This window comes from Centrocercus urophasianus, unplaced genomic scaffold (assembly GCF_019232065.1).
Source record: "Centrocercus urophasianus isolate 14NV4802_14NV808 unplaced genomic scaffold, USGS_Curo_1.0 seq_18, whole genome shotgun sequence".
NCBI classification, from domain to species: Eukaryota; Metazoa; Chordata; class Aves; order Galliformes; family Phasianidae; genus Centrocercus; species Centrocercus urophasianus.
This window is the reverse complement of record NW_024884733.1, coordinates 11,531,214-11,545,200: the sequence shown is the minus strand read 5'-3', so window position 1 is coordinate 11,545,200 and position 13,987 is coordinate 11,531,214. Positions and strand designations below refer to the sequence as shown.

Here is a 13,987-nt window from a genome sequence, read left to right as displayed (position 1 = left end):
TCTTATGTTAAACCCTTCAGGAAACAATTATTTTGGAAAACTGAGAGTTCTACATGGCATTTAACTGTAGATTTCTTGGCTGTTGTTTGAAATGGGAGTAGGCAAAGCAATCAAAATAGAGCTTGTTAGTCGTGGTTATCGCTACAGAAAACAGCTTGAGAGAACAAAACTTAAATTTTAATTCTTGTATGAAGATCTGGGCTAAATCTGCCAGCTCAACAATGTGGAAGTTTGTGTAAGTTCTTTTTGACTCTTAAGCCATAATGCAGTTATGGATTGCTGTCATGTGACCAGAGAATTTAAGGTTCAGTTAATAATTCAGTGTTTTAAAATGAAAGCACTCATTCATTTATTGCACTGTTTTGTCAAGGTCTACATGTACTTAATTTATTTTCTTCCAAGTATATGAATGCAACAAAGCCAAACTATCTAGGTTTCTTCTTCTTCTTACTTTGGAGAAGGGCGGGTATTTGTTAGCAACTGCTAAAAAGCAGCTGGTATAATCTTTTCTTCTTTTCCACAGATGAGGAGACGCTTCTGCTTAGTTTTTTTGTTCTGTGGGATATTTCTGCCCAGAATCTTTGGTTTTCCACATGCAAATACTTCAATTGATTGTGACTCTCTGTTACCAAACTATGAAGATGAACCACAGACATCTCCACCACCATATATTATTGCTGTATCTTTTGATAGCTTTGAACCAGGAAATGAAATCCAAGGTAAAATAGTCTGAATGACCTAAAATCTTTGTGTCTTCTAGAACTACCAATCTTAACCAGGATTGCCCCATTTCGCTCTTGATGTATCTAATTATTTTTTTATTTCAGTCTTATTCATCTGTATTTGAGATGTTTCTTTTTTTTAATGTTTCATGTATATATATGTTTTCACATTTATATCTATATAATTAAAACTATATTCTCAATTTATTTTTTTCTTTTCCCTCTCTGATAACTATATTTTAACTTCACGTTGTAAGTTTTGTGACAGAATTAAAATCCTGTGAGACAGCTGGTCAAACTGGACTAATAAATTGTTGCTGTCTAACATTCTGTTTGGGCATTTGCAGTTGTATCAGCTGTGTGCAATGCAAAGAGATCCTAGGGGTGATGGTCATGCTGTGAACTTACAAGAAAATAAAAACTCAGGATACTGTCTATGACAACTCAAGAGTGAAATGCTTTGAGTCATGCTTGTAAGAGTCACATCCCAGATTTTATCAAGTTGCAGGAGGTGGGGCTATTTTGGCTTTTTATCTTCCTAATCTGAGTTACTCTCTGGGCAGCCTTATTTCTCCACACTATGCTGCCATCTCATGGTGCTGTCATGCTTTAGTGACGTGGGAGTGCTTCTTTAATCATTTGGTATAACAAATACAGAGGCAGAAGTGAGTTATAATGTATCTCATTTTCATTGTTGGATCTCTGTAAGCATTGTTCATAGCAGTTGCTCTGCTGGGCTTCTATTTTGCCTGATGTCTGTACACAGATAGGTGTCTATGGCAAATGATAGCTAAGGAGAGGAATGGAGGACTAGAGTCCTATTATAACTCTCATTCTTGGAAAAACACATTTGACTAACCCCTTTAAGAATAGGATTGCTGTTTGATTACTGAGAGCTGTTTCTGAAACACTATTGCCAACAGAATGGTGGACAGACTTTAAATGTATGCAGACTGTTTTGTGAGGTTATACTAGATCTAGTGAGACTAAGATATTAAATCCCAAATGCTACTAGTTTTGATGTGTGGTTAGACAAAAAAAAAAAAAAGGCTCAAAACACTTTAGCACCACATAATTAAGTTTTTTACTCACAAGGTGGTGATGCACTGGAACAGGTTGCCTAGAGAGGTTGTGGATGCCCCATCCCTGGAGGCATTCAAGGCCAGGCTGGATGTGGCTCTGGGCAACCTGGTGGTTGGGAACCCTGCCCACAGCAGGAGGGTTGAAACTAGATGATCCTTAAGGTCCTTTTCAACCCAAGCCATCATATGATTCTATTGCATCAAGATGTAAGAATCCCATACTTATTTTCAGTAGACTGCCCTTCCAATGAGAGTATTGCTCCTATTGCACCTATGACAGGCCATAAGGGAAAACGTACAGTTGCATCTGTGCTTCCTTTAAAGTGTTGGGTGCCATCCCACCTATGCAGTGAGTTAGGACTGAAATTGCTGGCAAATTGACAGGCTAATTATACAGGTGTTTTGAGATGTTGAATTGTTTAGGATATGATTGATCTCTTCTTTGACTGTCATTCCCAGTTTATCTATTCTTATCTACTGACACTAATTTTTAAGCAGTACCACGCATCTACATAGTCAAAGGATTGTTCTGATTTTATTTGTGAAAGTGCTTAATACTGGCATTACCTGAGCACATTTATGATACGTCATAGCAATTCTGATATTGCTTCTTAAAACTTAGTTTCAGTTTGGATACTCATAATGTGGAACTGCCCTTTTCTGCAGTTTCTGTGTTTTCATTTCAGTTCCTTCAGCAGTAAAATTGTGTGTAATTATTGATTTTTCATTTTGAACTAGGAGAGACAAATTGTTTAGCTTTTATTTTTTCCAGTTGTAATACATCAAAAAAAGAAGGTTCTGCAATTCAAACTAGGCAAACATTTTTTTGTTTGTTTGTTTTGTTTTTTAAAAGAGGTAGAAAAAATGCAATGCTCTTTCTCAATGTTGACTTTTGTGGGCTTAATTAGACAGAAAATAAATAACATCTAGTCATCAGGACCATCATTCTGGTACGTAGGGGAGCAAATCAAATTAATTAGAAAGGGCTGGTCATTTAGTAGGGCAGAATTTCTTTTTAAAATTGTCAGTAGTTTTCCCATTACTTTCTAATATACTTAGTTACACTCAAATGCTTCTTCAAACTTCTTTATTTCCCTTTGCTGTCAGTCTTGACAATAGACAAGAACTGTAATAAGTCTTAATTTTTTTGCAAGAATTGTAAAAGATTTTAACTTTTAAGAAGAAGTTAACTTCTGTACGGCGATGTTCTGGAGGGTGGGGAAAATTAAATGTTAAACATTAAAGTGGTTTTGATAATATATGAAACTTAAATTTCTCAAAATGTCTTTTATCACAGTGACCCTAGAAGCCCTCAAAGATGTTGGATTTAAAGAATTTAATCTACAAGCACGAGAAACAGGAGGAGATGTTCCTGTTGGTACTTTCAAAATTACAGATCCAAACACAAAAGGCTTGGAATGTCATAACATCACGGTATGTGTCGCTCTTGGCAGAAGTTTTAATGGAGAATGACTAATGAAAACCAAACATAAGAACTATCTGACAATAAATAGAAGGACAATTAGAAGGACATCAGCATTACCTGATGTAGTAAAGACAGTTACCCAAGTATAGATAAAAATCACTTTTCTCTTATATAACTATAATTTCTTTTTAATTGCAGAATTCAGCAGTAAGTCATGCAAATTCTGATCTGAAGCAGAAAATTACAACAACATGGATTGCTCCAAATGATGTTAAAGAACTTCAGTTCATGTAAATAATATTTCTTTTTCTTTGCCTTTAAAATTTATTTCTATGTGGATTCTGACATCCTTTTTTTGTCACAGGCATTTTTGTTCCATAGTTTGTCATAAGTGTTCTGGAAGATGATTCCATTCTTTTCAAACTTCTCCATGGCTCTCAAAATTGATATAGATTATTTTGACTGAGGGAGGAAAAAAAAGCATTTATTGCTATTTTATTCTGAAGATTTTTTGTTAAAAGATGAGTAAATTGCTTTATTTCCTTTGCAGTGCAACTGTTGTTCAAGATCTAGAGAAATTTTGGGTTGGAATTGAAAGCAAAACTCTCATATCCACGCATTCTAAGTCAGTTAATGGGACAGGAAAAAGTAAAAGGAAGGTAAGTTTTGAGTTCATTCACATACTAGAAATTTCTACAATCAGTTAAAATATCTCTGACTTGATGCCAGGTATACATTTGATGTCATGTGTTCATTAAGATGGCCGTAATCATCAGATGTTTTCAATGCTTTTAACTGCCTAATCCTCTTACTAAATTGACAAAAAATTTATAGTGAATAGTTCTATCTCCCATAGAAGCAAAGAAGCAAATAATCTAGTTATCAAAATAATACACGTCACAGAGAAAAAGGAAAGGTGGTGATAAAAAGGACTCTGCTTTTCTTCTGCTTTTCTTTTGTTATATACGTTCCTGCTGCCTCTGTTCCTGGAACTATAGCCCTAAATAAATATTATTATAAATCTATTTGCTCATTTATTTATTATGGACCAGGAATTGTTTATATTATGCATCTTAAACAAGATAAGCAGCTTAAGTAAACAAAATATTTTCAAATCTGTAATGTTGGTCTTGACTGGAGCAGCCCTGATTTATGTCATCTTATGATTTAACTCTGCCTGAACACTTATCCAATCATCTTTTGCTTCGCCAAATGTTAGTTCAGATAATCTTTTTTTTCCTTAACTTGTAACTGTTTCCTCTTTTTTCCTTTTTTTTTTTTTCCAGCTAATGATAGAAATTGAATGCAGCAAGGTAAGAACAAAGTATTTACAATTTCACAGATCTCCGTTACCTCAGTTTTGGGTTTCCTGTCTTGTTGGTCCAGTTATTTCATAGTTGCAGCATAAAGCTTTTATCATAGTATCCAAATTATTTTCCTAGAGAGAACTTTACATTTTTGTACTTAATTTTGGAACTATTTTAGTGAGATAATGTTAAATACGAAATGAGATAATTACAACAGGTAAGGTATTATAAGCAATCAAGAACTGACTCAGGCCACAAATGTGAATTCTGTTTAGTTTCTTTTTAGAAATCACTTGGTATTTGTAAAAGAATCATCAAACAGTAACTTGAACCTGTAATTTCTTACAGCGTGGAGGGACGTACACCAGGCAAGGTGGATGTGTTGTGGTAGGTATTATTTTTGTAAAGATATCAGTATTATTTTTGTAAAGATATCAATTTACTGCTACTTGTTTAAAAAAGAAAAAAAAAAAAAAAAAAAGAAAACACAATTGTGTGCAGGGATGTGTGTGTATATACATATATATATGTATATATATAAAAACCTAGACAAAAGCTGCTTCTCATCGCATCTTTATCCCTTGGTAGTTCAATTTATTTTTGCTCTATCTTGATAGTTGTACTACTTCTTTGTTTATGCATCTTTTTAATATTGTTTATTTTAATGGCTCTAAAGCATCATACTCGTCAAATCATCATATAGATATATACAACCTATTTGATTTTTTCCCCTGAAAATTGTCATTCAGCTCAGTGAAAAAACCTCTTTCACTTCTTTCCCTCCTCACACAAAACATGCTCTGCATTTCGTAGTGTCTAATGATTATGTAGTCATATCACTAAAAAGTTTTCATTTGAATGTTGCATAATTTGACACTAATGATCTTACCAGTTGAGACCTGCTTCTCAGTGATGGATATGCTATATGAGGACAGGTTAAAAGAGAGGTGATGTGGGAGTGTTCTACGGCAAGCAGTAGAATTATGTTAATTTATACCAATTGAATAGATTGGTTTGAAATACCTCTGAAATCATTATAATAGTATTGAAAGAATAAAGTCACAGTGAAACTACTTTGTGTTTTCTCCTTTTTCCCACAAGGTGGATCTTTCTTTCCTGAAAGTGATTTATATGAAAATCAATTTGCTTGAATGAAAGTAACATTTTGATTTCTTTACAGGTTCAACCTTCCGGTTCCTCTCAAAGCAGCTATTCTAGTGGTCAGGTAAGGATCCAACATACATTTTCCTTCAGTAACCTTGAACAAATAAAGTTTGAAAACACTACTGAGGTGATAAAATGTCTCTGCTAGTTAAGAGAAGGCCAAAGTTGTTCTTCCAGTAAAATGTATATGCAGTATCTGGACTAGGCTGCGCTGTGGAACTCAGTAGTTTGCTGACAGCATTTTGACCTATTAGCTGTTTCACCACCTCTGATTTCAAGCATTAACCAAATTTACTGAGCATTAACCTGACCCATGGGAGAAGGAAAAATTTCTTCCATATTTCTATAGGATTCCTACCTATGCATATGCATGTTCATCGAAATGCAAACTTTGAACATACATATTTTAGAGACATCTGGTTTAATGAAAATGTACTCGTTTTTAATTGATTTGTCAGGCATTTTTCTATTTTCATATTTTGGTAATCAAAAGGAGCAATTGTACTTTCACAGTCTTCTCTACAATTTGCAAAATTTCTCAAAACTTTGTGAGATATTCATGCGTGTGTTAAAATGGCAGTATAATGTCTACATCACTTGTTTCACAGGTTTATATTCGCAGTTGAATGTTCAGGGATTTCATTGCCTGGTTAGCCTTTTAAAACTTCTGACATAAATACATCTGTATTCTTGCTGATCACTTGAATTTTTTTCAGTCAGATAAATGTATAGTCAGATCAGGGTGATTGTGTTTTTACATTACATGCCTGTTTGTATTGTCAAATGCTTTCTGACGTGTCTCTAAATTTCTTGAACTGAGCTTCCCAAGGATATATTTCTAACTACTTACTAGTAATTTTATTTATTAGTGAATTATCTGTAAATTGGGCCATTTCCATTACTTGTAAGGGGAATTACCAGACTTGGAGAGATTACTTTGACTTATGTGCTAAATTCAGACTTTTCTTCATTGTGTTTCTTTCATTCATAATACATTCTCTTTTCTAAAGGCTATTTTTTTCATCCTGTCATATAACTGCCTGAAGTTATTATTGTTATTCTAAAATATGAGTCACTTAGTAGAACACCCATGAACTTTGAAAGGCTGCCTGACCAATGACAGTGTTATATGAAATCCAGAAGATGGCTAATGTTTCATAATAAAATAAGTATTCCAGACAGTTGTGATTGAGCAGGTAACTTCTGCATTTCCTTGTCCCATGGGACAAGATGTTTGTGCACATTTTCAGCTGCTTGGCTTTTTGTGCCATAAACATCAGGAGTTTTTCTGTTGTTTTTTCTTTTTTTTTTTTTTTTTAATCATAGGAATAATTTACTGTTTGGTGTTTGTTGTTTTTTTCTTCAGAGTGGAACAGTCTACACAATAAGCAAGAGTGGATGTGTCCCAGTAAGAACTGTTCTCATATTTACTTTATTGTAGCCGATGTAACTATATTTATAGAAACTTAAATTATGTTATTTATGTCAGTATTCTTTAGAAATTTCTGTTTCAAGAGGAAAATAATGGAGAGAGCTAGAAGAAAAGTGTTATGGTTTATTCAGTGGTATGAAGTAGTTGGGAAACTGGGATGTTACAAAGCTTTCTAGAAATGTATTGCTTTTAGTGGAAAAAAAGGACTGGAAGGGTTACGTTTTGCACTGAGGGGTTATTGTTTAGAACTGAAGTAATGCTCATCAGACAAGTTCTCTGTTTTCAGTAGACAAGACTGGTTGAAACTGGTCTACACATTCTAAGTTGTTCCTCTTCTTGGAATTCATGATACAGATATCTACAATAACTAAGGCCATTTCATCTCACTTGTGGCATGGGCACTTGTGAATTTATTAATTCTTTCAGAAATCAGTCAGAGATGGCAGAGTGCTGTAACATGTTGCTGAGCAGCTCAAACACTTCTCAGAAGCATTTGTATTGAGATGATGACTGTGGTCATACAGGCTAAAATATTTTTATGCCAAATAATGGAAATTTTGATTTCCTTTCAGCATTTACAAACTAAGATCTTTATTTTTCGATTTTTTAAAGTGACTTTGTTCAAATGTTTTCTCAATATATTAAAAAAAAAAAAAAAGAGGAAAAAAACTTGAAAGGTAAATGAAATACTGAAATTAACTCTTTTTATGTCATTGACAGTTATTTCCTTGTTTATCATATTATGACCACTGTAGTTGTAATGCTAAGTACTCACAGTACAGTAGTTGAGACTGCTCAGCACCAATAAGGACAGTTTCCGAAAGTGTGAAACATTCATGTCATTAGTTCTTGTAAAACAGAATATGTTTTGGAGTGTATTGGAGTTTTACAAAGGAAAAACAGAATTAAGTTTTGTGAGAGTTATTGCGTTTATTAATAATAGGAGACTTGCTTTATAATGGGAACTATTACTATATATGCTGGACCTTCTTATTTTTATGTTTCATTGTCTCTGAATAAGGAAAGAGTTTCCTCTTCCTTATATTTAGTTTCAGATTCCTAATTTTCCCATCTCTCTGTAGGTATATATTACATGGTCAATGTTTGAATTCCAAGCATTTTTTAAAATCCTTACCATTTATTTCTATTAATTTCCCAATAGTGGGAGTTTTAAAATATTTCTTGAATTCCACTGTATGTTCCCTAATATGTAAAGTGATAGTGTGCCTTGCTCTTACCTATGATGTGTGGGTGTTCACACATTAACAGTATTAATTGTATTCTCCTTATCATCTGTTCCTTACAAATTCCATGTAAGGATCAGTTAAAACTGAGATTGTCTGAAGGTAAGGTAGATATGGCAGAGAAATAACTGCTTGGTGTGTTTTCTCCCTAGGGAGGTGCTGCCAATGTGTATAGCCAGAATGCGTGTAAAGATGTAAGCTGCTTATAAGTTTACTTATTTTTACTTGTACTTTTTTGATTATTTATTTACTAATTACTTATTACTATGCTTGTGCTTATTCACTCACCTCCTGATTGCGGATTGCAGTACATTTACTTATACGGAGGTAGATTATTTTTCCTAAACATATTAAAGAAAATGTTGGTGATCTCAGGTACTATTCTGAAACTCGTAGCAAGAATTAAAAGTATTACACATTCACTGTCTCAATGAAATCTTGTTAGTCTTCCAAAATTTTAGAATTCCTTCTTAGTTCTTAATGCGTGTGATCTATTAGTGCAAATCTGATCAGATATTGCATAGTAAGTCCTGTAATTTTTCTTAAATGATCTTTGTGTTTAAATCCAACAACTCTATATTTAGTAGGGATATGAACATAATCAATGTCATTTCTTTCCTTCTCAGTTTAGGGAAAAAAGTATTTTTAACTCTTATTTTCTATTTTAAAAATAATGAAAGGATGTAAAGAGTCTGTCAGAAATATGATACGTTTTATACTGCCTGTTTTGAAATGAAACCTTAGCTAAGAAAAACGCACAATCATGTGCTTAACTTTAGGTGTAAGATTTGTTATATTAACTCTGGAATATTAAATTGTTATTATACTTATTAAATTATTATCATTGTTTAATATGCAAGTATAAATAAATTTCATTTGTGATATAGAAACATTAATTTTGTGACTATTAGAATGCTTGAAAAACTTTACTGCTGTAATTGTCAAGCAATTTCAGAATAATTTTGTGTTACCTTTGATTTGTTAAGTATTTAAAATTAAGTTCACTTGAAGTGTAAATACTCTAAGGAGAAAAGCAATGACTTCAGGATATAGTTAACCAATGATTGTGGAAATACAGAACTGATTTATGTTTTGTTTTCAGAGTGCATCCTCATATGGCAGTCTTACCTACGGCCAGGTAACTGTGCTCTCTAACATGCTTTCATTGTCAGCATATTAAGCAGCTGCAGTCAACTTCTCCTGAATAATAATAAAATATATGGAAGGGAAAAAGGGTCTTCAAATAGTTACCTATTCTATCTGGAAATGACTTCAATAAACGGTTTATACATTTAGAGTACACTGCAATATCATACCTGTTAGACGATATTTACCTTTGTTTTGTGGCTTTACCTATGTAATTGTATTTGTGATTTGATAAAATAGAAGAATTTGCACGTTATGTAATGCTCCATTTGAAACATTTGTATTCTTATGGTGTTTCCTATTTATACCAGCTTGTGTTTCAACAGTAGATTATTTTTTCAGTGGCTGTTTTATTGATTTTGCTTTTTTTTCTATGAAGTTTAGTAAAAGAGATTCATTTTTTTCTACCAGCAGTTATTTTTATTACCAAAAAATATTTTAGTGTTTGAGAAAAGAAATAAAACAAGTGTCTTACTTCTGTTGTTCATTTGTCAGTTACCTGTACATTCTTATTTTCCTTCAAAATGTTATTTTGTTTAGGAATCTAGGAAAATACTGTAATTATCTGTAACATTCTTGTGCAAGATAGTGCTGTATTTAATTTGTCAAACAAACCTAAGCAAAATATGTCTTCCTGTATTCTTTACAGTCTGTTCCTGCAAGTAGTTCAGATTCCAGTAAGAAGGTAAGAGTGCCTTTTCTTTTTAATTCAAAAGAGAAAGAATTCACATGGTTGTAACTTGGCACAACTTCTTTATTTTTGTGGTACTATTAGAAATTTTTGATTTGTATGAGTGGAATCAGTTTGATTCTTCATTGCCATATGCTGCTTCTCTGTGCAGCAGTGCTTTTGTTGACAGTTGACTTACCTGTATCTAAAACGTTAAAATTTCACAATTTTTTTATAGATATTTTTTAATTTAAAAAATAGGGTTTTGATTGTGATGTAAATGGGCCTTTTAAGGGTACAGATTTCTAATGATTTTTAAGGTAAGTCTGAGAAAATGAAACCGATAAGAATTCATGTATTTGTCTCTTAATATTTACATAGACTGTTCCTCTCAGTCCATTCCCCAGAAAGCTCAGAGCTATGACCAATAAACATACACTGTGACCATTTGTCTTCACAATTAATTTCGTTGCATTTAAATTTCCTCTTCCTTTCAAACTGTACTGATATTCTTCAATAATTTACATTTCAAGAAATTCTGCCTCCTTTATGTTAGAATTCTTTAGTTGTGATAACATCAGCTCTTCCTTTCTACACCACTGGATGATATTGTTTTCAGTTAAAAAAAGAAAAGCTTCTGATTGGAAAACATGAATACCTAAGCAGAAGGCACTACTATTGCATTCAAAGTTATTAAAAAAATGAAGCCAGTATTACTCCTGTAGTGGAACACTGAATATAACTGGATTGGTCTTCCACCTCTTGGTGGACAGTAAAAACATCATATATGTATGTATAAGCCAGTGGCTGTAGTACATTACAGCCTTTACAGCTGAGTCACTGTCTGAATGGAAGCAAATCTCCGTATGCTCTTGTGTATACATTCTTCTTTCATTGCAAGTGTACATTAAGAATTTTTGTTAAAAACAGTAATACTTTGTAAAGGTGATCACCCATAGTGCTATTATCTATGCTTGTAAATTTAGAGAATTCAGCATTTTTTGTTTTTCGAACGTATTTAAAGAAAGCCTGTGATGAGTAAACAAACAGCTCTCTCCATTCTGTCTGCAGATAGTGGTCATCCCCAACAGCAACCCGTTTCCGCCTGTGGTAAGCAGTTTCTCTCTACCACTCTCAAAGCTTTGACTCAAAGAGCATTTAAGTAGCTTCATGTTTTAATTTGTCAGAAAGATTTCTCATGCATATGGAGACAAATCTTTCTCACACAGGGATTATCCTAGGATCATAATTACTTCTGGGGAAAGACGATAGTGAGATAGTAACTGCATCTACATGATACGACAGGCCGAGTATTTGACCTGAGTCATGATTCTATGATTGCTGTTACCACTTACAGAGATATTTGATTAAGTTCAGATTCCACGTATTTTGATATATATATAATATCCATGTTTCTGAGTAGTTTTGATTTTCTGTTTCCACTGCAATTTTTTTTTCATAAATTCACTTCTATTCTTATTTTTAAAGTAGTAAATTTCCACTTCACTTACTGGCTCATAATCAGCCAAAAGAAGGTTTTTCTTTAATGTGGTTAAAGTGAAACTTTGTATGTCAAAATTGATATGTATGTGTGTTTTTTTTGTCTGTCCTCTTCCTACTCAAACTTGTTCCAACCTGAATGAATATTAAAATCAATTGCTAATCAGTTATCCTTCCTATATCTTTCTTCCACATTTGGTCGTGTATTGCACCGAAAAGACAGGGCCCTTTTTGTGCTGCAAAATCTTGCTTAGACAAGCCTTTGTGCAGAATACTTAAAGATTTTTGTTTTCATTTGCAGCGTCATACTTATCCCCAGGTAAGCATACTTTTTTTTTTTTTTTTTTTAAATGATTTCTCTAATGGTGACATATGCCTTGTGGGGTCAAACCTGTTACTTTGAAATGGTGTCTTCTACCCATTTAAGTTTGTCCGTCATAACTCAAAACTGATCACAGTAATTGACTTAGACAGAAACTGAATTCAGGTATGTGTTGATGTACAGGTGATTGTGAGGTATTTGATTCGTGATGATGTCTCAGCTTAACTCACCCAATTTGGAAAAACTGTGCTAACTGGTACTGCAAAAACCTGTAGCCTGTGCTCTTTCAAGAGTTCTTTTAGAAGGAGATTTAGGCATAGGAAATTATTTCAGTAGTGTGGGGCTCCTTCCCCTTCTGAGCTGAGGATAAACTAGTTTATCTAGTTTTTAAACTAGTTTAGTACTGGGTTTTCAGAATACAATGCTTAATACATTATATGTGCTCCCCTTTCCTTTATTATCCCAAGCAAAGTAGTAGAACTAGAAATTTTCTGTTTAACTAATCAAATTTTTTTTCTTTCCTGTTCTGTTTTACAGAGTTTGGGCAATTCTGCTACGAAGATCATAGTACAGGTAGATGTTCTTTCTTCATGGTCTTTGTGCTTTATCTCAAGCTCTGCCTCAGTAAACTATGCAATGACTCATCTATTTGGGGATAAATGAGTATGAATATCTTAAATCAATGGTACACAAACTACAGTGATAAAGTAGATGTGTTTCTGCAGTTAAAAAAAAGTGATTGTACTTTTTGGTTGTTAATCAACAGTCATTGCAACTGTGTTCTGTAAATACAAAACATGAAAATCTCTGTATTATAATTTCCCAGAAATACCACAAAATGACATAATGTATTATATAAATAATTGTCATCATGAAGTATCTTTGTATGCCAAAGTATTTATCACTGTGGCACATTGAGATGGCATAAATAAAGTAAGGAAAGACATAAACTCACTCAAACTGTCCTGTAGGTTTAAAAATAGTTTCTTAGTCATGGTACATAAGCAATTCCTCTTTAAAATGAATAACATTATTTTTTGTTCCGTATAGAGTGGACAAAGGCAGCAAAGCAGCGGTGCTACTTATGTTCAGGTAAGTGAGATTGAAAAGGAGTAGAAATATGCCTCTAGATTTCACTAAAATAGGCTCAGAATAATGATATCTTCCTACACATATATGTAAATGTATTTCACAGGTTGCAGGTACTTAAGTTGCTTTGGGTTTTGGTTTTCTCTTTTTTTGGCTGTAGTTATTGATTTAGCCCCTTTTGGTTACAATATTCATAAATGTATTTCTGTATGTCATTAGTTGAAGTGAAATGACTGTTCGTCACAATGTGTCCTTTAAAATCTGTAGAAAAGTCGTAATACCATGTCAGAAGTGTTTCTAGGCTCAGCATTGCAAGAAGAATCCTATACTGGTAGATGCAGACCCCATGTATATTAGACCACAAATTTCCATAAGTTGTGAAGGGTGAAGAATGATAGTGAATCATAACTCCATACTTATGTGCAACAAGGTATTTCAGACTTACTTCAAGCGACTCATAGGAAGAATAAATGGGTTAAAATATTAACACAATGATAAAAAAAAACTTGATTGTGGATTAAAGCATGAGAATATTCTTGGTGTCAACAAAAAGATGAAGTATTCCAATTTCTTGGGCAGTGGTGGTGAGGGAGGACAGGGAGGGAAAAAATTGTCAGTGTTATCTATACCACTGCAAGTAGTGAGAAGTCTGACCAAGGATAGCTCTGACTTCTGGAGCTCAGTGCCACAGACATCACAGCACAACCATAAGGCTATCTTAGTGTAGGCCAGGCTCCCCAATTTTGCTAAAGCGAAATGGTCCCTTATGAAAGGATACTAACCAAATGGTTTCCTTGTGCTAGGGTGGGCCAACCTACACTATCAGCAGCAGTTCGTACGGACAGGTAAGCAAACTGCATGTGTTCTGTAAAGTTCTTCACTG

The 13,987-nt window shown here is 33.6% G+C and overlaps 1 protein-coding gene across 1 annotated transcript in view; it reads left to right on the top strand.

The window, feature by feature from the left end:
- The first annotated feature begins 3,170 nt into the window (after positions 1-3,170).
- LOC122160671 (hornerin-like) overlaps positions 3,171-13,987 on the top strand; it is a 42,277-nt gene continuing 31,460 nt past the window's right edge. Inside the window, exons 1-15 of the mRNA XM_042819453.1 lie at positions 3,171-3,182; positions 3,429-3,520; positions 3,781-3,889; positions 4,517-4,543; positions 4,886-4,924; positions 5,718-5,762; positions 7,068-7,109; positions 8,530-8,571; positions 9,480-9,515; positions 10,173-10,208; positions 11,265-11,303; positions 11,995-12,012; positions 12,553-12,588; positions 13,066-13,107; positions 13,908-13,949. Of these exons, the coding sequence (XP_042675387.1) occupies positions 3,171-3,182; positions 3,429-3,520; positions 3,781-3,889; positions 4,517-4,543; positions 4,886-4,924; positions 5,718-5,762; positions 7,068-7,109; positions 8,530-8,571; positions 9,480-9,515; positions 10,173-10,208; positions 11,265-11,303; positions 11,995-12,012; positions 12,553-12,588; positions 13,066-13,107; positions 13,908-13,949 (657 nt within the window). The remainder of the gene's footprint in view (positions 3,183-3,428; positions 3,521-3,780; positions 3,890-4,516; positions 4,544-4,885; positions 4,925-5,717; positions 5,763-7,067; positions 7,110-8,529; positions 8,572-9,479; positions 9,516-10,172; positions 10,209-11,264; positions 11,304-11,994; positions 12,013-12,552; positions 12,589-13,065; positions 13,108-13,907; positions 13,950-13,987) is intronic.